General features: G+C 41.8%; 1 protein-coding gene across 5 annotated transcripts; it reads right to left on the bottom strand.

Moving 5' to 3' along the window:
* Positions 1 to 136: 136 nt before the first annotated feature.
* On the bottom strand, positions 137 to 27,143 carry LOC106590197 (uncharacterized). Of its 5 annotated transcripts, XM_045710609.2 has the most exons (18): positions 26,959 to 27,143; positions 24,770 to 24,977; positions 24,452 to 24,541; positions 24,044 to 24,274; positions 23,722 to 23,871; positions 23,213 to 23,449; positions 22,907 to 23,011; positions 22,422 to 22,673; positions 21,918 to 22,013; positions 14,784 to 15,008; positions 10,306 to 10,417; positions 10,045 to 10,068; positions 7,834 to 7,883; positions 7,457 to 7,690; positions 6,108 to 6,233; positions 5,613 to 5,849; positions 5,422 to 5,526; positions 137 to 5,238 (listed from the first exon to the last, which is right to left on the bottom strand). In XM_045710609.2, the coding sequence occupies exons 3-18, from the start codon at positions 24,536 to 24,538 to the stop codon at positions 5,203 to 5,205; spliced, it is 2,307 nt and encodes a 768-aa protein (XP_045566565.2). In that variant the 5' UTR covers positions 24,539 to 24,541; positions 24,770 to 24,977; positions 26,959 to 27,143; the 3' UTR covers positions 137 to 5,202. The 5 variants fall into 5 exon arrangements, with proteins under 5 accessions (XP_045566565.2, XP_082826831.1, XP_082826832.1 ...); XM_082970705.1 differs by lacking the exon at positions 26,959 to 27,143 and having other exon boundaries at positions 7,457 to 7,687; positions 24,770 to 25,639; XM_082970706.1 differs by lacking the exon at positions 26,959 to 27,143 and having other exon boundaries at positions 21,918 to 22,007; positions 24,770 to 25,638.

The raw sequence follows: 27,143 nt of genomic DNA, 5'->3' as shown, positions 1-27,143 counted from the left end.
TTTTATCAGATGGTCTTACCTGGCAAGTCATTTTTAAAGGATGGAACTAGAAAGTTAATTCTGGAACTGATGCATGTAATTAATCTGTATAAACGTTGATGTCACCCCCGTAAATGACTAGTCACAGTATCCACTATGCTTATATCATCAGGTACTTTATTTGTTAGCATATTAAAGTAGAAATAAGTCATATTACAACACAAGCTAGGTTTCCACTCAATTGGTGACAGATTTTCATGCAAATATTCTCAAATTTGCATTTTCCCACCAGAGATGTTTCCATCAAATTGACTTGTTGCCGATAAAAGGCTGTGGGTGATGACATAGTGCACATAAATACAACTTTTGCAGTTACATTTCTGCATGTACCAAATGAAAAATACCAGTAAAATGGGTTTCCATTGCATTTTAAATTCTACTGATGGTTTTGTCACAAAATATGTTGCGTTATAGAGTGAATGTGCCCACTCTGGTATCTACTGTAGCCAACCGCTCGAAGATACAGTGGGGGTATAGCCTACATGATGAGATTATTATTTGCCAAAGGGAGAGATTTTATTTCTCAAAAAGCAGCCAAGCATCGATCATCATGTTAGAATAAGACCCTGGATATTGATTGGAAAGGAGCATCAAGTTCATCACCTCGCAGTTTCACCTCCCTGTGAAGTTCACCATAATTGATTTAATCTGTAGCTTAATAAACTTCAATGCTTTCCCGAGTCGTAGTGGGAGGACCAGACAGCATGTCATTTTGTGACTCCAAGTTTACTTCGATATGATGGTTATTGTCCCCCATGATGAAACCGAGAAGGGGACTGTGGATCGGTCTCCATCCATTTGTCCATCTGTACGTTAGTCACACACGATCTCAGACAGCACTGGCTCAATTTCGACAAAACTTGGGTGAATGATGTGTCCTGCGATAGAGATCCAGCATTTACAAAATTACACCGATTGGCCCAAGGCAGAAGCTATAATAATTAACTGAAATGAGGAAGAGGTGAGAATGATAACTGGACCCAAAATGTGTCTTCTCCAGCAGGTGGTGTTTTTTATTTAGCACATGACATGGAGTACAGGGAGTGGATTAGCTAAAGAGACTGCAGCGGTCAACATCTGCCAAGCTCACTGGGCCAGTTAATCAAGCTTTCACAAGCAAGACCTGATGAGAAGTTTGATATGTACCCTAGACTACCACACAAAGGCACTATGGATTTATTTTCCCTGGTTGACACAGACATGCTCAGGAAAGTAATATCACAACTTAAGCCTTCTACCTGCCTTCTCGATCCTATTCCCACCACCTTCAAAATAGTTTTTTAATTGCATATCTAAAGAAGTGCAATCTATTGTTAATCACTTTTTTTCATTTTTGAAAAAAATCCAATCTGTTTTTTCGTGCCCACCACAGCACAGAGACAGCCTTAGTTAAAGTGGTAAATTATCTTAGAGCCAACCCAGATGCCAATCACCTCTGTGCTTGTACTCTTATATTTAAGTGCTGCATTTGACACTGTTGACCATGATGTCCTTCTGGAGAGACGGCCTCTCCGGTCCTGTTCTAAATTGGTTTAGGCTCTATTTAACCGGTCAAGAGTTCTTTGTCACCCTTCGTGAATATAACTCAGAGAAAATACATACCACATGTTGCGTTCCACAAGGGTTCAATTTTGGGTCTGGTACTATTCAGTTTATATATGTTACCCCTTGGCAGCGTGATCAGAAAGCACAGCATTGATTTTCACTGCTATGCAGACAATACACAACTACATTTGTGTCACCAGAGGATTTTAGCTCCACGGCTTAAAACCTGTTGGTGCTAGGGGGCAGTATTTTCATGGCCGGATGAAAAACGTACCCAATTTGAACAGGTTACTACTCTGGCCCAGAAACTAGAATATGCATATTATTAGTAGATTTGGATAGAAAACACTCTGTAGTTTCTAAAACGGTTTGAATGGTGTCTGTGAGTATAACAGAACTCATATGGCAGGCAAAAACCGGAGAAAAAGTCAAGCAGGAAGTTGAAAATCTGAGGTAGTTTTTTCAAGTGATTGCCTTGACTGTATACAGTGACTTAGGGTTCATTTTGCACTTCCTAAAGCTTCCACTTGATGTCAACAGTCTTTAGAACTGTGTTTGAAGATTCTATGGTGAATTTGATGGGAATTACAGCACAAGGAAGTAGCTGTCCCATTATAACTCATGGGCTCAGTCACGCGCAATGACTTGGGAGCGAGCTGAGTTCATATTCACTCCTAAAGAGAACGGATAGGTCTGGTTGGAATTTTATTCAAGATATATGATAAAAACAACCTAAAGATTGATTCTATACATCGTTTGACATGTTTCTACAAACTGTAGTATAACTTTTTTGACTTTTCGTCTGGACTAAGTAAGCATGCGCGTTGTGGATTTGGATAGTGAACCTAACGCGCAAACAAAATGGACATAAATATTAACTTTATCGAACATTTATTATGGAGCTGGGGTTCCTGGGAGTGCCTTCTGATGAAGATAATCAAAGGTAAGTGAATATTTATAATGTAATTTCTTAGTTTTATTGACTCCAAGATGGCGGGTTTCTGTTTGATTGTGATTGGTGTCTTCTGGGCTGTACTCAGATAATTGCAAATTGTGCTTTCGCCGTGAACCTTTTTTGAAATCTGACAAAGCGGTTACATTTAGGAGAAGTGTATCTATAATTCTGTGCATAACACTTCTATATTGATCAAAGTTTATGATGAGTATTTCTGTAATATGTGTGCTCATTGTGCTCATTCACCGGGAGGTTTGGAGGGAAAACATTTCTCAACATTACGCGCCAATGTAAAATGCTGTTTTTGGATATAAATATGAACTTTATCGAGCAAAACATACATGTATTGTGTAACATAATGTCCTAGGAGTGTCTTCTGATGAAGATCGTCAAAGGTTAGTGCATAATTTTAGCTGAATTTCTGGTATTTGTGACGCCTGTCCTTGCTAGGAAAATGGCTGTGTGGTTTTTCTTGTGTTGGAACTGTCCTTACATAATCTAATTTTATGCTTTCGCCGTAAAGCCTTTTTGAAATCGGACAATGTGGTTGGATTAACGAGAGTCTTATCTTTAAAATGGTGTAAAATAGTTGATTGTTTGAGAAAATGGAATTATGAGATTTTAGCTGTTTTGAATTTGGCGCTCTGATTTTCCACTGGCTGTTGTCAAAATCAATACCGTTAACGGGATAAGAACGGGAAGGGGTCCCCTAGAGGTTAATTATTAGACTGTATTAGTGATTTAAATACTTGGATGGCTCACAACTTCCTCCAGCTAAATCAAGATAAGACCGAGGTAGGTATTGTTGGAGCCAAAGCACAGAGGGAGAATCTAGCCGCACATTTTAATTCACACACGATCTCAATTGATCTCACACGCGATTTAGTCACACATGATCTCAATTGGGCCAAGGGGGGGGGGGGGCACTGCATCATTTGTGGGGGACAAAATGTTTAATATTGTCTTGTTATATCAATATTTAAGCATTAATGCATTTCCACTGCCATTTCTCACATAATAAATTTTAACGACAAAAAACAAGCTCACCTTGTTTTGTCAAACTTTGGAAAGTTTACAAAACAAACTAGCTGTTTCCATCAGGCCTGTCGTGACATTTTTTACGTGACATGTACAGATGTAGGATCTTAATTTGATCCCTCTTGTTGATGAGAATTCTCTTGCACAGCAGGAAATATAAACTTGTAGCTTTTTAAACCTTGAATACGCTTTCTAAAGTTTGTAATTTTCACTTTAAAATGTCAGACTTGATTTGCCCTAACGTAAAATGCAGCAACCCCAACAAAAAACATAAACTATAATCCACATTTACTGTTGCTGCAGGATTATTTTCCTGCTGTAACAAACTGCCTCAAATTAAGATCCTACATTTTTATTTGTATTTATTTAACCTTTATTTAACTAGGCAAGTCAGTTAAGAACAAATTCTTATTTAGAATGACGGCCTACCCCAGCCAAACTCTAACCCGGACGACACTGGGCCAATTGTACGCCCTGCCGTATGAAACTCCAAATCACGGCCAGTTGTGATACAGCCTAGAATCGAACCAGGGTCTGTAGTGACTCCTTTAGCACTGAGATGCAGTGCCTTAGACCGCTGCGACCCTCGAGAGTTACATCTGTACTTTACTTGCATAAAAAGGTTGAGTTGAAACCTGGTAACCCACAAGAACCATGCATTTCAATGCAAAACGGCAAGGACAAAGATACCAGTCGCTCTTTCCAACAGAGTAGGAGTGTACCACAGGCTATGTTCAGTTCTTGTGATTGGACTCTATACACTACCGTTCAAAAGTTTGGGGTCACTTAGAAATGTCCTTGTTTTTGAAAGAAAAGCACATTTTTTGTCCATTAAAATAACATAAAATTGATCAGAAACAGTGTAGACATTGGTAATATTGTAAATTACTATTGTAGCTGGAAAGGGCAGATTTTTTTATGGAATTTCTTCATAGGCGTACAGAGGCCCATTATCAGCAACCATCACTCCTGTGTTACATTGGCACGTTGTGTTAGCTAATCCAAGTTTATAATTTTAAAAGGCTAATTGATCATTAGAAAACCCTTTTGCAATTACGTTAGCACAGCTGAAGACTGTGGTTCTGATTAAAGAAGCAATAAAACTGGCCTTCTTTAGACTAGTTGAGTATCTGGAGCATGAGCATTCGATTACAGGCTCAATATGGCCAGAAACAAAGAACTTTCTTCTGAAACTAGTCAGTCTATTCTTGTTCTGAGAAATGGAAGGCTATTCCATGCGAGAAATTGCTAAGAAACTGAAGATCTTGTACAACGCTGTGTTCTACTCCCTTCACAGAACAGCGCAAACTGGCTCTAACCAGAATAGAAAGAGGAGTGGGAGGCCCCGGTGCACAACTGAGCAAGAGGACAAGTACATTAGAGTGTCTAGTTTGAGAAACAGACGCCTCACAAGTCCTCAACTGGCAGCTTCAATAAATAGTACCCGCAAAACACCAGTCTCAACATCAACAGTGAAGAGGCAACTCAGGGATGCTGGCATTCTAGGCAGAGTTGCAAAGAAAAATCCATATCTCAGACTGGCCAATAAAAAGAAAAAAGATTAAGATGGACAAAAGAACACAGACACAGGACAGAGGAATTGGAAAAACACATGGTCCTGGTCTTCAACGGTCTTCCTTTTGGCCCTTGTACAAATGGAGCTGGAGAGAGAAAGTGGAACCATGAGTGAAACATTACATCAGACTTGAACAAGAATCTAATATCAGTGCTTTAAGATTAGAGGATAGGTGAGAGAGAGGGAGGGGGAGAAAGAGAGACAGACAGACAACAAAAGACAGAACCAACATAACAGGTAGTGGAGGTTGTGGGATAGCTGGTCATACCATTCTGTGGTCCAGCACATCTTGAAGCATATAGCGGATTCTGGGGGAGGTCCTCCTTCTCTCCTTTATCAGATTAATCTGTGTGTAGTGTTCATCCATTCTGGGCTGTGGATGTATAGACAGGCTAAATTGAATGCTGTTGACTGACAAACAAAAGACGCACATCAATAAATCTATACAGACAGACAGACCTGGTTCTTCTCAAAGTCCAAGTCCTTGCCAATGGTGAAGAGTATTGTGCACAGACCCTCTAGCGAATCATCATCCCCATCCTTTATTAGCTTTACGATGCAGTAGTCTATGAGGCCCTCGGTCATCATCTTCAACTTGAACAACTGGCAGATGAATGTGATGTTGCCTAGCAACTCTCGCTGCCCCTCTGCCTTAGCCTCCTCCAGCTCCTCCCTCAGTCGCTGGCGGTCCTCCTCCTGGAAGGAAACCGGGATGCCTGTTCAGCCTGCCTTGTCCTAATACAAATTGCATTTTACTAAACAAGGTACAAGTTGTTACAAGCGTTACAATGATCCGTTGAAGGGAATACTTGAATGTATTATCAATGTAAAGTTAAGGGAAACTTAATCAATTACAATTGTTTATAAAGAATAAGGCATTATAAAGAGAAATTAAGTTTATGTAATGTGGATTTTGACATCTCATTGATAAAATGTTGCTGTATGATGTGCTACCTCAGTGGTGGTGTCGAGTTCCCTCTGTTTTTCTTTTAAGATCTTACTATTATCCTTCTCGAAGCCCTTCTGGCATTGGTTCAGCAACAGCTTGTGGAAATTTACTGTCACTCCAGGTATTTTGAGCTGAAAGGGCAGGATATGTAGGAGACAAAAACTCATTGACGGGTTATCCGATTTTGGAGCGAGAGAGACAGAGAGAGTTAGATTTTAATTAGTTCGGATTAGATTCTGAACGTTGACCACTATTACATTAGTGTATTGGATACTTATTTGTTATATATACAGTCACTAGTGAAGGTCTACACCCCTTGCACACAGTCTTCACATTTTGCTGCCTTCAAATAACAAAAGGGTTTAAAATCTAATAGAAATTGTAATGTGAAGACATATTGATTGCGTATGTCTTCACACCGCAGAGTTAGCCTAATACTTGGTGGAAGCACCTTTTGCAGTCATTACAGCTGTGAATCATTTTGAATAAGATTCTACCGACATTGCATAACTCTTAGGGCATTGTTTTTAGTCAAAATTGCTTAAGCTCAGTAAATTTGGTTGAGAATCATTGATAGACAGCAATATTCAAACCTTGGCTATGATTTTTCACGCAGATTTAGGTCAGGGGGTTGATACTGTACCACTCAGAAACACTCAATACATATTGGAAAGCCAGTTTGGTGTGTTTTTTTGCATTAAAATGTGCTTAACTGTCCCGCTAAAAAGGAACTCTATCCCAGGGTTTAAGTTTTTAGAAGACTACGGCGGGTTTTCCTTAAACCTTTCAAATGTATTTTGATCTTGACAAACTCCCCAGTCGCTGCTGGTGACAAGCATACCCATAACATGTTGCCACCACAATACTTGAAAATGTTGACTCCAATGCTTCCCACAGTTGTGTCAAATTGGCTGGATGTCCATTGGGTGGTGGACTATTCTCAATACACACAGGAAACAGTTGAGCGTGAAAAACCCAGCAGCGTTGCAGTTCTTGACACATTCGCCTGGCACCTACTACCATATCCCATTCAAAAGCATTTACATTTTTTTTCTTGGCCATTCACCCTCTGAATGGCACACATACACAATTCACATCTCAATTGTCTCAAGGCTTAAAAATCCTTCCCTCCCCTTCATCTCCACTGATTGAAGTGGATTTAACAAGTACATTAATAACGGATTGTAGCTTTTACCAGGTCAGTCTATGTCATGGAAAGAGTGTTCCTAATGTTTTCTACACTCAGTGTATGTTGCCCTAAGAGTTGGTAAAATCATATTAAAAACAATACACAGCTGTTGATGACAGGCAAACACAAATACACACATGGAGACTTGTACAGATGCATACGTACCCCCTTGAGTTGGTGGCACACCTTGGCATAGACCTCAGCGCTGGTAGGGTTTAAGATGGCCCTCTCATATATAGAGCCAATGATGCCCTTGAGTTTGTCTTCTGTGTCAATGGTGAATGCACTCACTACCTTCATCGACTGATGGAAGTTCTTGGCAGTCAGGCTGGTCAGGATGTTATCCATTTGTTCATACATTTCCTCTGTTTTCACTGTCTCTAGGTCCACAAAGTCCTGCTTCATGTAATAAGTTAAGGGGGCAGAAGGGGGAGTAAGCAGAGTTAAATAATAAAGGGGCAGCATCAGCAACAGATATTATCTCCATCGATATTCAACCAGGAGCGTATACACATGTACATATTAATCTGACCAGATCTTACCAAGTCCTTTTCTTCCACTGCCTGTCTGCTAGTGCTAAGAGAACTGATAGCTGAGAGAGAGAAGAGAGAGAGAGAGGAAATGAAAACAAGATGAAAGAGGAGGTTGTATGTCAGTCCTGTATGTTAGGTCCTTTACTTTATGCCAGTAATTGTGCTGTGATGGTACTACCCAACTAGCACATTTGGTTCCTTGGAAGTTGTGGGAACGTACGTTTTTGGTTTCCCATTGGTTCTGGAAACTAAGTCATAAGTATTGAATGGAAGTGAAAACGTAGCCTGTTCAGGGAACACACATGAATGTTTCAGGGAGGTTCTGAGAGCGTTTTACTATGTTTCCCTGAAAGTTTTCCTGGGAGGTGGTATTAACATTCTGAGAACTAAAATTATAGGTCATTAAATAACGTTCTGAGAATGTTTCAACACTGCTAGTTTAATTTAACTGATTTTAATTCCAAGCACAGATAGGACACATGGACATTATTTTGCTTAAGCTTTAATCATGCAAACACATTTATTTTTAATTGTGGCATGCCGTCAGTGAGACTTGAACCTATGATCTTCTATAGTCTATCCATGGAATTAGTCCACAGTGCCATCACGGAGCTATCACTCATTAAAATCAGGTGTGGCCAATTAGTGGGTGCGGCCAACACACAAGAACACACTTAACATGATAGGATATATATGTTTTTAAATACAATTCTTAGAACCTTTTTTAAACATTACTACCGTAATTTCCGGACTATTGAGCGCACCTGAATATAAGCCGCACCCACTGAATTAGCATTTTTTTTTTTTAACATAAATAAGCCGCACATGTCTATAAGCCGCAGGTGCCTACCGGTACATTGAAACAAATGAACTTTACACAGGCTTTAACAAAACACGGCTTGTAACAAAAATAAATAGGCTTTAACGAAACACGGCTTGTAACAAAAATAAATAGGCTTTAACGAAACACGGCTTGTCATCGACTCATTAAGACCAAGCTCCCGTGCAGCAGCTCTATTTCCTTTCCCAACAGCCAGATCAATCGCCTTCAACTTGAAAGCTGCATCTGTCACGGTTGTCGTAGGTTAGAGACCAAGGCGCAGCGGGTTGCGTGCTCATCATTATTTTATTTATAAGTGAACACGAAAAAACTATAAACAAAGAACGACAGTACAACAGTTTCGCAGGCTATACTAACAGCAGTGCAAAAACAATCTCCCACAAAGGGACAGGTGGAAAACAGGCTCCCTAAGTATGACTCTCAATCAGAAACAACGATGTACAGCTGTTCCTGATAGAGAGCCACACCAGGCCAACAAAGAAATACACAACATAGAAACCCTAGAATACAAAACAAGAACATAAACCAAAAACCCCGGAACACATAAATCCAACACCCCTCTACATACACACACACCCCGAACCATATAAAACAAACACCCCCTGCCACGTCCGACCAAACTATAATAACAAATAACCCCTATTACTGGTCAGGACGTGACAGCATCATATGCATTTCTCCGTGTCTTTGCCATGATGAGGGTGACAAAATGACTACCGTAATCAGAATGATGGGAAGTTTGAGAGCACTAGATTTAATCTAAACAGTAAACAAAAAAGTTGTTTGACCTTAACCCGTTCGGCAATTTCATTGGTCTAATGAAAGCTTTATGCCGCCAAAAAACTGAGCACGTCACAGAATGTGTTTTTTTGTGGGGGAAAAAATTTGAAAGCGGGAAAAATCCATATATTAGCCGCGTCATTGTTTAAGCCGCGAGGTTCAAAGCGTGGGAAAAAAGTTACGGCTTATAGTCCGGAAATTACGGTAATGTTTTCTTGTGTTTTTTATAGAAAGTTTTCTTAATGTTCTGAGAACATGACTTTAAATAGAACATTGAAAAAACCTGTAGAAAACTTTATCATGAACTACTGAAATTCCCACAGAAAAACGTTGTTTCTTAAAACATTCTCTGAACAATTTGAGAACATTATTTGAAATAGAACCATGAGGAAACCTGTAGGAAATGTTAAGCTGAAGTACTGAAATTCCCACCAAAGAAATATATGGTTTTCAGAACATGATGTGCTAGTTGGGCAATCGGCACCATTCCCAGAACGTTGTGGGAAGGTTGTATGCAAAATAACCGTAGGACAACCACACACTCAACAAGCTCTAAGAAACATATGGTTCTCAGAACGTTGTGCTAGCTGGGTACTTACTGTATGGTCCCAGACTTTCTTCAACTGTTGAAAGAAATAGAGAAAAAAAAGTGTTCATGTATGAAGGAATTTGGCTTGTGCACAGAAATAGTAGGCCTTGGGTTGCAACAATCCCAGTAATTTAACCAATATTCCCAGGTTGGAAGATTCCCTGTATAAGGAGGGAATAAGCAGGGAATCTAAATTCCTCTAACCAGGATTTCTGGAAAATCTGGGCATGTTAGGAAAATTACTGGAATTTTTCAGACCTAAAATAAGCACCTGATTTAGAAAACTCCAGAAATTGCAACTTGGAGGAATCTTCAAATTGCTGTTGCATTTCAGAGGCACATGTCATCACTTCTTCAAAAGCCTCAGTGATGCTGGGCAATTTCTACAAACAAACAAGGAAACATGCAGGACATCAGACATACCACAAATCCATTTCAGAAAAACGTCTTAATACACCGCAACATTGTAAAAGTCAACATATAAGGTGTTCATATAAATAGTTATATGTAGTGAGCAGAGATAGAAGTGTACTATATTATTTTTTAAATATATATTTATAATACCTTTTCAAAAAAGTTCAGCAAAAACAGATAAAAACAAACAAAACAATAAACTAAAGGTTCACAAGATATTAATGAATCAAGTCTTCCTGGTTTGTGAATAATATCCATTTCTCCCAGTTACTTTCGAATAAAGGATTTTGGAGTCTTAAGGTATATGTATGTCAAGCTTTCCATATTAAAGATATCTTGGATTATCATTTTGGGGCTTTTACTTTATATCAGTTCCTGGTAATGGCTTTTTTACTTGCAGCAAGGTGACTTTTAACAAGTATTTGTGACTGCCCATCACATTCTCTGGGACAAAACAAATGGGTGTGGTTGGCATCCACATAGCCACACAGCTGCCAGCATGGCTGTTGTATAGTTAGCTGTTGACTTTTGATTCTAGGAGGGCAAAAAAAAAACAAGTTGTTTCTCCAACAGAACTCTCCATGTTCTTGAGTTTGAAGAAGTACAGTGCATTCAGAAAGTATTCAGAGCCCTTTCTTTTTCCACATTTTCTTACGGTATAGCCTTATTCTAAAATGGATTAAATTAATACAAATCTTCAATCTACACACAATACCCCATAATGACAAGGCAAAAACAGGTTACATTTTTTCTTAGCAAATATTCAGACCCTTTGCTATGAGACTCGAAATTGAGCTCAGGTGCATCCTGTTTCCATTGATCAACCTTTAGATGTTTGTACAACCTGATTGGAGTCCACCTTTGGTGAAATCAATTGATTGGACATGATTTGGAAAGGGACACACCTGTCTATATAAGGTCCGACAGTTGACAGTGCATGTCAGCGAAAAAACCAAGCCATGAGGTCGAAGAAAATAATCATAGAGCTCCGAGACAGGATTGTGTCGGGGGAAGAATACAAAAAATGGCTGCAGCATTGAAGGTCCCCAAGAACACAGTGGCCTTCATCATTCTTAAATGGAAGAAGTTAACCTCTATGGGCTAGGTGGGACGCTTGCGTCCCACCTACTCAACAGCCAGTGTAATCCCGTGGCGCGATATTCAAATACCTCAAAAATGCAATTTTTCAAACATATGACTATTTTACACCATTTTAAATACAAGACTCTCGTTAATCTAACCACACTGTCCGATTTCAAAAAGGCTTTACAACGAAAGCAAAACATTAGATTATGTCAGCAGAGTACCCAGCCAGAAATAATCAGACATTCCATTTTTCAAGCTAGCATATAATGTCACATAAACCCAAACCACAGCTAAATGCAGCACTAACCTTTGATGATCTTCATCAGATGACAACCCTAGGACATTATGTTATACAATACATGCATGTTTTGTTCAATCAAGTTCATATTTATATCAAAAACCAGCTTTTTACATTAGCATGTGACTAGCATTCCGACCGAACACTGCCGGTGAATTTACTAAATTATTCACGATAAACGTTCACAAAAAACAAAACAATTATTTTAAGAATTATAGATACAGAACTCCTCTATGCACTCGATATGTCCGATTTTAAAATAGCTTTTCGGTGAAAGCACATTTTGCAATATTCTAAGTAGATAGCCCGGCATCACAGGGCTAGCTATTTAGACACCCAGCAAGTTTAGCACTCACCAAAGTCAGATTTACTATAAGAAAAATGTTATTACCTTTGCTGTTCTTCGTCAGAATGCACTCCCAGGACTTCTACTTCAATAACAAATGTTGGTTTGGTCCCAAATCATCCATTGTTATATCCAAATAGCGGCGTTTTGTTCGTGCGTTCAAGACACTATCCGAAAGGGTAAATAAGGGTGACGAGCATGGCGCATTTCGTGACAAAAAAATTCTAAATATTCCATTACCGTACTTCGAAGCATGTCAACCGCTGTTTAAAATCAATTTTTATGCAATTTTTCTCGTAAAAAAGCAATAATATTCCAACCGGGAAATCGTTTTTTTATTACAAAGAGAGTGAAAGTAAAAGCATGCTATCCCCTCATGCACGAGCCTCAGTCTAATGGCCCTCTGATAGAGCACTTGCCAAACGCGCTAATGTGTTTCAGCCTGGGGATGGAATTACATCGTTCAGCTTTTTCCCGCCTTCTGAGAGCCCATGGGAGCCGTAGGAAGTGTCACGTCATGCCAGAGATCCCCTGTAATTGTTAGAGATGATCAAGGAGGGCAAGAAATTGTCACACAGGCCACTTCCTGTAAGGAATCTTCTCAGGTTTTGGCCTGCCAAATGAGTTCTGTTATACTCACAGACACCATTCAAACAGTTTTAGAAACTTTAGGTTGTTTTCTATCCAAAGCCAATAATTATATGCATATTCTAGTTACTGGGCAGGAGTAGTAACCAGATTAAATCGGGTACGTTTTTTATCCGGCCGTGCAAATACTGCCCCCTAGCCCCAACAGGTTAAGAACCACCAAGACTCTTCCTAGAGCTGGCCGCCCGGTCAAATGGACCAATCGGGAGAGAAGGGCCTTGGTCAGGAAGGTGACCAAGAACCCGATGGTCACTGACAGAGCTCCAGAGTTACTCTGTGGAGATGAGAGCATTCCAGAAGGATAACCATCTCTGCACCAATCAGGCCTTTATGGTAGTGGCCAGACTGAAGCCACTCCTCAGTAAAAGGCACATGATAGCCCACTTGGAGTTTGTCAAAAGGCACCTAAAGGACTCTCAGACCATGCGAAACAAGATTCTCTGTTCTGATGAAACCAAGATTTAACTCTTTGGCCTGAATGCCAAGTGTCACGTCTGGAAACCTGGCACCATCCCTATGGTGAACCATGGTGGTGGCAGCATCATGCTGTTGGAATGTTTTTCAGAGGCAGGGACTGGGAGACTAGTCAGAACCGAGGGAAAGCTTAACAGAGCAAAGTACAGAGAGATCCTTGATGAAAACCTGCTCCAGAGCACCCAGGACCTCAGACTGGGGTGAAGGTTCACCTTCCAACAGGACAACAACCCTAAGCACACAGCCAAGACAATGCATGAGTGGCTTCGGGACACGTCTCTGAATGTCCTTGAGTGGCCCAGCCATAGCCCGGACTTGAACCCGATCTAACATCAAAGGAGAGACCTAAAAATTGCTGTGCAGCGACGCTCCCCATCCAGCCTGACAGAGCTTGAGGGGATCTTTCGAGAAGAATGGGAGAAACTCCCCAAATACAGGTGTGTCAAGCTTGTAGCATCATACCCAAGAAGACTCGAGGCTGTAATCGCTGCTACAGGTGCTTCAACAAAGTACTGAGTAAAGGGTCTGAATAGTTATGTAAATGTGATCTGATTTTTATGTTTAATACATTTGCAAAAATGCATAAAAACCTGTTTTCGCTTTGTCATTATGGGGTATTGTGTGTAGATTGATGAGGGAAAAAACAGTAATCAATTTTAGTATAAGGCTGTAATGTAACAAAACGTGGAAAGTCAAGGGGTCTGAATACTTTCTGAATGCACTGTATGTTGGGAACTGGATATATTGTCCCAGTCTTCCTCTGAGATGTCTATATTCAGTTCCTTTTCCCATTTTGCTTTAAAATAACGAGTTGAGTCTATCAGGCCATGACACAGTGAAGAGGTTGTCTTGGACATTGCCTGTTGATATGCATTTCGAATAACATGGATAGTCATATTTGGTTTGAAAGAAGGTTCTGTCATTTTTTTTTCTCTTTTTCAAAATAGTCCATTAACTGTAAGTATCTGAAGAAACCTTGGTTTTCCATCCCATATTTCTCCTTGAAATAAAAACAGAGTTGTACATCCTCTACAATTGCACACAATGCTGTCATGCCTCTCTCAGCACATTCCTTAAATGTTTTATCGTAGATACCTGGTTTAAATTTTGAATCAAACGCAAACCATTTCAACATTCTGATTTCCTTTTCCAGGTTGTGTTTTACAATCCAAAACAAGAGGTCTAGTGTAAATGATGATATAGGGTTAAGTATTCCTGTATTCCCAAATGGGTCTTTATCCCCAGCTGAAGTTGTCTATATATATATATATATATATATATATATATATATATATATATATATATATATATATATGTCTATAAGTGCTGAATGATATTGACTGACAAATAGAGAGAAAATAAATACCTTTGTTCAAAACTGATCCAAACCTTTCCCGTTCTAAATGTCAGTGTTCAAACTTTACACTCTTAAAATGTTATTGTAAACATCTGTAGCACTTTATTCGAGCGCTATTGATTTTACCTGTAGGAAATGGGGGTAGACCTCTATGTGTGGAAGCTGTCTACCCTCTGTTTCGGTCCTCTTCAGCTCATCAAGCTCCTGCTCCAGTGTTTGTAGGAGTCCCTCAGCCTCACTCACCATCTCCTTCTCTTTAGCTTGGATCACCTCTCTCACCTCTGAGCACCTTGTCTCAATCAGCTTGGTGAAGAACCTCTCACTGCCCTCCATTGTAGCCTGTGATAAGCACTATCAAAAGACAGAGAGAGAAAGAGGTGTCTGGTGACACATTTTGCTCAGAAACTTTGGTAAGCATTGTCTGCGTCCCGAATTCTCCACACTTCTCCCAAAGTATTGACTTGCATACTCCCTGTCATGATTGATGGGCTGCGGTGGATAGCTGACGTTTTACGGGCTCCTGACAAATACTGCTATTTTGTGTTTTTTAATGCTGATCTTAACTTTATGTTACATAATGTCTCCGCCATAATTTCCTATGATCGAAAACGACTTCTGGAGATCAGAACATCGATCACTAACCTCAATTTGGACGAAGATTTCTACTTCAACGAGTCAGCAGCTCTAGACGTTCTTCTTACTTTGTACCAGGCCCTAATCCCTGGGACTTGAAAGAGGAAGCAGCGGCTAAAAAGAGACAGGCGAGGCGGCATGCTAATGAGACGTCGGCGAACAAATAGACTGCCATTTCCCTCTGTTCTGATGGCAAATGTGCAGTCACTGGAGAACAAACTGGATGAACTCCGTTCGAGACTATCCTTTCAACGAGACAGAAAGAACTGTAATATCCTATGTTTCTCGGAGTCTTGGCTGAACAAGGACATGGATAATATATATCTCGTGGGTTTCTCCATGCATCATCTAGACAGGACGGCAGCCTTGGGTAAGACTAGGGGATAGGGGTGTGTCTCTTTGTTAACAGCAACTGGTGCGTGAGCTCTATTGTTGAGGAAGTCTCTAGTTTTTGCTCCTCTAAGTTGCATACCTCGTAGCTGTCTATTTACCACCACAAACCAATGCTGGCACTAAGACCGCACTCAACAAGCTGTATAGGGCAATAAGCAAACAAGAAAATGCACATCCAGAAGCAGTGCTTCTTGTGGCCGGTGATTTTTGCATTTATTATTGGTACTTCTTACCCCTTTTTCTCCCCAATTTCATAACATCCATTTGATAGTTACTGTCTTGTCCCATCGCTGCAACACCCGTACGGACTCAGGATAGGCGAAGGTCGAGAGAGCCATGCGTCCTCCGAAATAAGACCCCGCCAAGCCACACTGCTTCTTGACACACTGCTCGCTTAACCCGGAAGCCAGCTGCACCAATGTGTCGGAGAAAACACTGTACATCTGGCAACCAAAGTCAGTGTGCACGCGCACGGCCACCACAAGGAGTCGCTAGAGAGCGATGGGACAAGGGCATTCCATCTGGCCAAACCCTCCCCTAACCCAGATGACGCTGGGCCAATTGTGCGGTGCCTCGGGTCCCCCGGTCGCTGGTGATTTTAATGCAGGGAAACTGAAATCCGTTTCAGCTCACTTTTACCAGCATTTCACCTGTGCAACTAGAGGTGACAAAACTCATCTTTGATCACCTTTACTCCACACACAGAAACAAATACAAGGCTCTCCCTCACCCTCCATTTAGCAAATCTGATCATAACTGCATCCTCCTGATTCCTGCTTACAAGCGAAAACTCAAAAAGGAAGTACCAGTGACATGCTCAATACGGTAGTGGTCCGATGAAGTGGATGCTAAGCTACAGGACTGTTTTGCTAGCACATACTGGAATATGTTCCGGGATTTATTTGATAACATTGAGGTGTTTACCACATCGGTCACCAGCTTCATTAATAAATGCATGGACGACCTCCCCCCCACAGTGACTATACGCACATATCCCAACCAGAAGCCATGGAATACAGGCAGCATCCTCACTGAGCTAAAGGATAGAGCTGCCTCTTATATTTAACACTTTTTGGTTACTACATGATTACATATGTGTTATTTCATAGTTTTGATGTCTTCACTATTATACTACAATATAGAAAATAGTAAAAATACAGAAAAACCCTTGAATGAGTAGGTGTGTCTAAACGTCTGACTGGTACTGTACGTCAATGATATGTCAGATATAGTAAAGTGCAAACTCATGCTTTACGCTGATGACTCAGCCATACTGGTATCAGGGAAAGATACAGTTTACATAGAGGAGACCCTGAGTAAGGAATTGCAATTTGTTAGAGATTAGTTGACTAACCACAAATTGTCGCTACATTTGGGAAAAACTGAATCGATTTTGTGTGGAACAAAACGTAGATTGCTTTGGGCTGACAAGATAAAGGTAAACTGTGCAGGCAAGGAGATTGAATGTAAAACAAGTGTAACTTATCTTGGTATGTCCCTAAATCAATCCCTTTCTGGAGAACTGATTGCTGCTAAAATTATTTCAAAAAATGTAAATGTTTATATCATAACACTAGATATGTTAACATCAAAGTTAAGAAACCGCTAGTGGGCTATCAAAAAAGCTGAAAAGGTGGAATGCAGGTCATGCAAAATAATGTTATCAGGTATATGCTTAATGTCCCCCCTAGGACCCACATAGGGGTACAGGAGTTACAGGAGGATGGCTTATATAAAAAAAAAATACATTGATATGGTCTATAACCAGCACAGTTAAAATACCAGTGCTAGTGTTATGTCTTGTAAAATACCAATATTAAATAGTACTGCAATGAGAAGGTTTTTCTATACAGGCATTTGTCTATGAAATAGCCTCCCGTTGAAGATCAAGCAAAGAAAAAAGTAGAAAATTGCTTTAAAAAGCAGGCAAAGGTTTTCCTTTGGACAAGGTTGTCTAAGTAAGATGAACCACTCCACTGCCCCTTGTGCTCCCTACTGCTGGTCAGGTGTATTTATTTGAATGATAGGTATGATGTGCAATGAATAGAATGAACAGCTTCCACCCCCAAGCCATAAGATTTCTGAACAATTAATCAAATGGTGTCACGTCCTGACCAGTATAGAGTATATTTGGTTATTGTAGTTTGGTCAGGACGTGGCAGAGGGTAGTTGATGTATGTATTATGGGGTTTGTCACTGGTCTATGTCTGTGTTTCTATGTCTAGTTGATTGGGGTTGGACTCTCAATTGAAGGCAGGTGTGTTGAGTTGCCTTTGATTGGGAGTCCTATATAGTAGGGTGTGTTTGTCTTTGTTTTTCGTGGGTAGTTGTTTGAGAGCACTGCTTTTTGTTGAGCCTGCTTTCACTGTTTCATGTCGTTAGTTTGTTTATTGTTTTCTTCCGTGGTGTTCGCATTATTTTATAAATAAATATGTTGAGCACGAAACCCGCTGCGCATTGGTCCCTTTCTCTCTACGACGACAAGTGTGACAGAACTACCCACCATACCAGGACCAAGCAGCGGAGGATATCTGGCGAGGACCGGGGAACACGGCTGGTAAGGGAGCCCGAGAGGCAGCCCCAATAAAAAAAATTGGGGGGGCACAAGGGCAGTTTGGCGGGGCGAAGATGGAGCCCCAGGCCAGCTCCCCGTACCCTTTTTAGGCAAAGACGAACTGGACAGGTCCCGTGCTTTGGGGTGATGGGTACGGTGGCGAGGCCGAGCATTTTCAGGCCAGTACGCGCAGTACCAGCGCCCCGCATGTGCCAGGGGAAAGTGGGCATCCAGCCAGTAGGGGTGATGCCAGTCCTGCGCTCAAGACCGCCAGTGCGCCTCTACGGTCCAGTGTTTCCCGCTACACGCACGAGCCTTGAGGTGCGTGTCTCCAGGCTGGCAGGTCCAGTACCAGCCCCACGCATCAGGCATCTAGTGCGTCAGCCCAGCCTCGCCAGTCTGGTGCCGCCAGAGCCGCCAGCCAGTCAGGAGTCGCCAGAGCCGCCCGGCAGTCAGGAGCCGCCAGAGCCGCCCGGCAGTCAGGAGCCGCCAGAGCCGCCCGCCAGTAAGGAGCCGCCAGAGCCGCCCGCCAGTCAGGAGCCGTCAGAGCCGCCCGCCAGTCAGGAGCCGTCAGAGCCGCCCGCCAGTCAGGAGCCGTCAGAGCCGCCCGCCAGTCAGGAGCCGCCAGAGCCGCCCGTCTGCCCGGAGCCGCCAGAGCGGCCCGTCTGCCCGGAGCCGCCCGTCTGCCCGGAGCCGCCAGAGCGGCCCGCCTGCCCAGAGCCGCCAGAGCGGCCCGCCGTTCCGGATCCGCCAGAGCGGCCCGCCTGCCCGGATCTGCCAGAGCGGCCCGCCGTGCCGGATCTGCCAGAGTGGCCCGCCGTGCCGGATCTGCCAGAGTGGCCCGCCGTGCCGGATCTGCCAGAGTGGCCAGGGTCGTCCGCCAGCCGGGCGCGGCCAGGGTCGCGGCCAGAGACGCCCGCCAGCCGGTCGCGGCAAGAATCGCCTGCCAGTCCCCTGCATTTGTTTTGTACACTGCTGCTACTCGCTGTTTATTATCTATGCATAGTCACTTCACCTCTACCTACATGTACAAATTACCTCGACTAACCTGTATCCCCGCACATTGACTCGGTACCGGTACCCCCTGTATATAGCTTCGTTATTGTTATTTTATTGTGTTACTTTTTATTATTTTTTACTTTAGTTTATTTGGTAAACACTTTCTTAACTCTTATTGAACTGCATTTCATGGTAAGGTCTACACATGTTGTATTCGGCGCACGTGACAATAAGTTTGATTTGATTGTTTTTTTAAGGTCGAAATGTGAAATGAATATGGTTGATTCTTAATTAATGTCAGAGAAAAGTGCAGAAAATAGTGCCACTTTCTAGGATGTCAAAATAAATGAATGTATTTATGGTTGCTTGTAATTTTGGAAAAAGCGTTTTTAATTAATACTTTTAAGAGATACCCTCTGGGTCCACATTGTACATTTTGTTGTATACAGTACATTCGGAAAGTATTCAGATCCCTTGACTTTTCCCACATTGATACGTTAAAGCCTTATTCTAAAATAAATGAAATATTTTTTTCTTCTCATTAATCTACACACAATACCCCATAATGACAAAGCGAAAAAAGGTTTTACATTTTTTGCAAATTGCATTTTCATTACATTTATGTCATTTAGCAGACGCTCTTATCCAGAGCAACTTACAAATTAGATTTTTATTTTAAAAAATTCAACCAGAAATACCTTATTTACATAAGTATTCAGACCCTTTGCTATGAGACTCGAAATTGAGCTCAGGTGCTTCCTGTTTCCATAGATCATCCTTGAGATGTTTCTACAACTTGATTGGATTCCACCTGTGGTAAATTCAATTGATTGGTCATGATTTGGAAAGGGACACACCTGTCTATATATGATCCCACATTTAACAGCGCATGTCAGAGCAAAAATCAAGTCATGAGGTCGAAAGAATTGTCCATAGAGTGCCGAGACTGGATTGTGTCAAGGCACAGATCTGGGGAAGGGTACCAAATAATTTCTGAAGCATTGAAAGTCCCCAAGAACACAGTGGCCTTCATCATTCTTAAATGGAAGAAGTTTGAAATCACCAACACTCTTCCTAGAGCTGGCTGCCCGGCCAAACTGAGCAATCGGGGGAGAAGGGCCTTGGTCAGGGAGGTGACCAAGAACATGATGGTCACTGACGGAGCTCCAGAGTTCCTCTGTGGAGATGGGAGAACCTTCCAGAAGGACAATCATCTCTGCAGCATTCCACCAATAAGGCCTGGTAGAGTTGCCAGATGGAAGCCACTCCTCAGTAAAAGGCACATGACAGCCCATTTGGAGTTTGCCAAAAGGCACCTAAAGGACTCTGACAGTGAGAAGCAAGATTCTCTGGTCTGATGAAACCAAGATTTAACTCTTTGACCTGAATACAAAGTGTCACGTCTGGAGGAAACCTGGCACCATCCCTACGGTGAAACATGGGAGTGGCAGCATCATGCTGTGGGGATGTTTTTCAGTGGCAGGAACTGGGAGACTAGTCAGGATCGAGGGATAGATGAATGGAGCAAAGTACAGCGAGATCCTTGATGAAAATCTGATCCAGTGCGGTCAGGACCTCAGACTGGGGTGAAGGTTCACCTTCCAACAGGACAATGACCCTAAGCACACAGCCAAGATAACGCAGGAGTGGCTTCGGGACAAGTCTCTGAATGTCCTTGTGTGACCCAGCCAGAGCCCAGTCTTGAACCTGATCGAACATCTCTGGAGAGACCTGAAAATAGCTGTGCAGTGACGCTCCCTATCCAACCTGACAGCACTTGAGTGGATCTGCAGAGAAGAATGGGAGAAACTCCCCAAATACAGGTGTGCCAAGCTTGTAGCATGATACCCAAGAAGACTTGAGGCTGTAATCGCTTCCAAAGGTGCTTCAACAAAGTACTGAGTAAAGGGTTTGATATTTCCAGTTTACTTTTTTATAAATTACCAAAAATGTTGTTGTTTTTTTAAACGGTTTTTGCTTTGTCATTATAGGGTATTGTGTGTAGATTGATGAGCGGAAAAAGGTTGTAACGTAACAAAAAGTGGAAAATGTCAAGAGGTCTGAATACTTTCCGAATGCACTGTATGTTGGTTACCCAAAATAAATGCAAATAAAAAAAGCAAACACAATTGAGATTCACCCACAGACGAGCCCTAAAACAGCTCATCACATGGTGTGGGTGACTGCATACTCGGGAGTGTTTCTGAAAGTGGGTGTTGCAAAAGAAGTGAGGATCAACTGTAATGGGTCTAACATTAGTGCTCCACTATCAATTAGACCAGCTTAATGTTTACATAGCAGGTGAAGAGAACTAACGTAGCAGATTAGGAGAATTCAAGTGTCAGGTTGGGAGAATGAGGTTAAGGTTAGGAAAAGGGTTAGGGTTAGCTAAAATGCGTGGCAGGTTAGAATAATTAACGTGGCAGGTTAGGAGAATGAGGTTAAGGTTAGGAAAAGGTTTAAGCTTAGCTAAAATGCTACAGTTGTCAACAATCGACTCATCGTGCAGCCCAATCAGCCACGCAAAATGGTCTTGAGTGGCTACAAATCTGCCCAATTAGATGATTCGCTTTCCATACAACCACTTCTGTTGATCCTCCCACTTCTGTTGACACGACCACTTTCAGACACACTCCATGTGTGCAGTTACCCATGACTCCATCAGTCAACTAATGTCGCACCTTTAGAGACTCCACTTCCTGTCTCAGTTTCTGTAGTTCCTCCTCTCTCTCCTGGATTATCTGTTGGCATGTCTTCAACTGCACATTCACCTTTTTCTGTGGACAAACATACAGACAGTTGTAATTGACATCACACAATGGATCAAAACACAACCCTTTCTGATAGATACAGTACCAGTCAAAAGTTTGGACACACCTACTCATTCCAGTGTTTTTCTTAATTTTTACTATTTTCTAAAATGTTGAATAATAGTGAAGACATCAAAACTATGAAATAACATACATGGAATCATGTAGTAACCAAAAAAGTGTTAAACAAATCAAAATATATTTTATATTTGAGAATCTTCAAAGTAGCCACCCTTTGCCTTGATGACAGCTTTGCACACTTTTGGCATTCTCTCAACCAGCTTCATGAGGTAGTCATGAATGCATTTCAATTAACAGCCTGCCACATATCTATGTACCTCTTATACTAAGCCTATAATGGTATCCCATCCATACCTTTTTGGTAGCCCCCTGAGCAGCAGCTGAGTCTTCAGCTTTCGGCTTATCATCATGATGGGGACATGTGTTCTCCTGTAGTGGTATAGATGTGCTGACCAGCTTCTGATTCTTCATGGCTAATGACTTATAGTGAGGACGCAAAACAGGTTCTGTGTCTCCAGGTCGAGTGTATTTCTCAGCATCATTGTCAGCTTGCAGCCCGGTCTTCTCCATCTTTTCCACCAACTTACCAAGCTGGGCCGTTTCTTTCTAGAGAGAAAAATACACACACACACACAACAGAAACATTACATCACTTATCTAAAACATTACATTTTGGCAATGCAATAATCTGTAATACTATAGAATTGATAGAACTGTAATTCCTACAATTGATGCATATAAACTACATACTATGGGTTTAATAGCATAGAACAAGAAAATGAAACAACTAATAGGTTAGATACGGGTGTTTAAAGAGGTAGACGAATAAATGGCCATACCTTTCGGTGGTCCAGCACATCCTGCAGCATGCTTGTGATTCTGGGGGAGGTTGTCCTATTCTTCATAATCTTCACAATCATCTTGTAGTACTGATCCATTCTGGGCTGTGGAAGTATAGACAGGCCAGGTGAATGTAGTTGACTGATTTATAGATCTGAATCTATTGGATTGATCAATCCCAAAATGTGGAATAAAAATGCCATTGATGCAATGCCATTGATTTTGCTGTCATGGATAAAAAATAAAATGTTTTTATTTTGTTCAAAAACAAACAGACGGATGGATGGACAGACAAAATGCTGTACCCTGGCCTTCTCCATGTCCAAGTCCTTGCCGATGGTGTAGAGTAATGTGCAGAGACCCTCCAGAGAGTTATCATGTTGGTTCTTCAGCAGCCTTACGATGACGTCGTGCATGACGTGCTCAGTCAGCATCTTCAACTTGAACAACTCACACATTAACTTGATATTGCCTAGCGACTGCCTCTGCTCCTTGGTCTTGGCCTCCTCCAGCTCCTCCCACACTCGCTGGCGCTCCTCCACCTGGAAGGAATCAGGAAAGTTAACAAGTTAAACTATACAAATTGTTACTAGTTAGATAACAAACCGTGTTCCAATTATCAATTGAAGGGAATAGCACCACAATATATTACCAATGCACAGTTAGGACAACATAATCAATCACACATCAAAGCATTAAAATCATACAGAGGAATGAATATCATTTAGATCAGATTAGAATATCTCAAAAACATGTTTCAAAATGTTGGTCTATAATGTAGTCGACAGTGTGTCTGAAGGGATGGATGTGCTACCTTGGTAATGGCATCCACCATCTCCTGTTTTTGCCGGAAGATTTCGCAACTGTTTCTCGCCATGTTCTCAAAGTTTGTTTGGACTCGGTTCAGAAACAGCTTGCGGAAATTTACTGTCACTCCTGGTTTGGCAGCGGTGGGTACTTTAAGCTGAGGAGGAGGATATGCAGAAGGGAGAAAAAAACTCAGGTTAAAAGCATAATATGTATGATTTCCTGCTGTTCTTGGTGTGTGGTCCCTGGCATTTGACAAAAAATAGCAATCACCTCTGAGAGACAGACAAAATAAAAACAGACGGAGAATTGTATAGATGCAGACTTACCCCCATGAGGCAGCGGCAGATGTTGGCATAGGTCGCAGACCTGGTAGGTTGTGCCAGGGCCCTCTCATATATGAGGTGAATGATGCCCTTCAGTCTGGCCTCTGTGTTAATGGTGAACTCAGTAATTGCCTTCATCGATTGCTGGAAGTTGTTTTGATTTACCCTATCCAGGATGTAATCCATTTGAGCATACAGTTCCTGTGTCTTCTCTGGCTCTGGATCCTGAAACTCCTTCATCAAGTTATAAATTGGGGGACAGGTGAGGCAGTGACATAGACATCAAAGTTAAAGAGGGTAAGGAGGTCAGAGAAACAATTAGGGGGAAGTATGATATCACCAACAATTTAATCAGGAGGGTATCACTGAACACACATGTACCTACTGTGTACATACAAACTCTGGACTTACCAAGTCCTGTTTTTCCACAGCCTGTCCACTGGAAGAGGGAGCTGATGACTGGGTTTCTTGTTTGCATGTCTTCTTGGTCCCACTCATCTTCTGTGGACAAACATGCACTGTTACTGAGGCAATACTACCGTGGTATTACAACATTATACACTCTTCCTGAATGTTATATTGTGATAAATAGAAATGTGTCTGCCCTCTCTGGTAGATGGGAGGGGCCTGTTTAATTCACTCAACAATATACAGTAGGCTAATTTCATACTGTGCCACATTCAATGATACTCCATGTAGTTTAGTCACTGCAGATGTTATTATCCATACCGTTTTCTTGCTAAACAGGTGCTGATTTCTCAGGATATGTTTGCTGAGTATTTCCTCAGTATGTTTCCTCAGTATTTGACTTGGAGTATATGACTATGTTTCCAGATCCAGTGTCATCAGTTTGCAATCCAGTCTTCTTTATTTTTTCAATTTCATCAAACTTGGTGTTTGTGTCTAGTACAGGTCTTGGGGTGTAGGTCTCTCTGCACTGGAAGCATATGTGGTAAGGATTACTTTGGTCATCCTGATCCCAGTTACCAATACATAATTCGCAGTAACTCTGTCCACAGGGAATTCTCACCGGATTCAGTAAACCCACACAGATTAGACAACTTAATTTTTTCTGATTCAAAATATCAATCGTTTGAGCCACAGTAGTTGAGTCACTATTTCCGGTGCATTGTAATAAAAAACGTTACTGTACTACTACAGCGCAGTTGTTGGTTTTGTTTCTTGTACTGCTAGCGTAGCACAATATAGACCACCGCCTGTAGTTTCCAATGTGAGCAAATGACTCTCAGTGGGGAAAACAAACAACGAGGTGGGCAGAGCCAAGCACGAGCTAGCGAGAGCCTATTGGCGCGTTCTAGTATATATTTGCGTATTGCCGTTAGTAAACGACTCGGAAGTGAACGTGTACAGTAACTCAATTCGTCATTGCACTCCTTCTAAACAACATTTTAGTAACGTTGGCAAAGGGTAAAGTAAAAAAAAACTTTGTCCACTCTGTTCGTAACATATTTTAGTTTTGGAAACAGTGAAAAAAGGAGGAACCCGCACACTGTTCTTGATAGTATCACTGCTCTTTATTAAGCATTTCGCTACACTCACAATAACATCCGCTAACCATGTGTATGTGACCGATTTGAGCTTACGTATCGGCCTCACGGCCTTCGTCAGAGCTTTTGTGAGTTTCTTCTTCTTCTATGAGGTTTAACGGTGGTTGGCATCCAATTTGTTGCATTACCGCCACCTACTAGACTGGAGTACAACTCCATTACATTTAATGTATTCCTACCTCATGCCATCATCCTGAAAGGATGGGACATCACCACTTAACACACCCTGTAACTCTTCTGCTGTCAAGTCTCGCACACCCAAATACCTCTCTGCAACTGCCACCACAACCTCAATTGTCTGAGACTTCCAATCCATCCCTGCAGTACAATTAATAACCATTGCTATAAATGCTAAAAATCCCATTTTACTGAAACTTATATCACCTTTTGGCCTATCCCTCTATACAGGTATATCTCTACTACTCTCACCACTCCTCCCCCTTAACCCATCTTCCTCTACTTTCTTCAACGCCTCAGCATATGGCAACTTCTGCACTACTGTAACCCTGGAAACCTCAACCTGCCTCTCTCGCACGGGACATTTCTGATCCCCAGCTCCATGGGCACCCCTACAATTAACACATTCCACTACTTTCTCCAATACTACACATTCCCTTGTCTCATGCACTTCTGCACATTTCTCACACCTTGGACCCTCCCTTATACACACTGCTGCCACATGTCCATAAGCTTGACAACTGTAACATTTTAATGTATTCGGCACATACGCTCGTAACTTATATATCCTAACTTCACTTTGTCAGACAAAGACTCAACTTCAAAACGCAAAAGAACAGACAATGAATCTTCTGTTTCCCAACTCTCACCACCCTGTCCGCGTCGCAACAAATGACGAGCATCACATACACCGGAAATCTTTGCCCTCAGCTAGGCAACTTTTATATCTACTGCCACCCCGGTTAACACGCCTTTCATTGGTGCCCTTTTCTTGAGAACAAAACAATTCACTTTTCTTACCCCCATTCATTTTACTTTGAGCGCATTCTTCCTCTGCCCAACAGAAACACAAACAATTATCACTAGACCACTTCTAGTTACCCTCACCGATTCCACATGACCCAACTCTTTTTTCACCCACTGTGAAACCACAAATGGATCAGCCAAAAGGCAAGAGTCCACTTTTCCCATAAACTTCACCCCTACTGTCACAGACTCTTCTTCATCCTGATCCTCAGTACATTTCTCGGTCTCCGCTAACTTTACCGCACCTACCACCTCTGATACTTCACCCTCATTCACTTCCCTTTCTCCTCCTGTCTTCAGCTCCCTCTGCTTACACCTTCTACCATTCTTCTTTTTTTCCATCATTTTTATCCGACTCATGCTCACCCTCTTTTTCCCTCTCTCTCTTAGGGCTCTTCTCCCTCTCTTTTTCCCTCCATTCCTCCGCTGTGTTCCAAGTACACGTCTTCTTATGATAATACTGCTGCTCCATTCCTGACACCCATCTTGTTCTTGCTTTCTCTAGGGACTCCATTTTCCCCTTCTTTCTCGACACGTCATGACCCTCGTCT

The sequence above is a fragment of the Salmo salar genome, chromosome 29 (assembly GCF_965601325.2).
Source record: "Salmo salar chromosome 29, fSalSal1, whole genome shotgun sequence".
NCBI classification, from domain to species: domain Eukaryota; kingdom Metazoa; phylum Chordata; class Actinopteri; order Salmoniformes; family Salmonidae; genus Salmo; species Salmo salar.
This window is presented reverse-complemented; position numbering and strand designations above follow the sequence as displayed.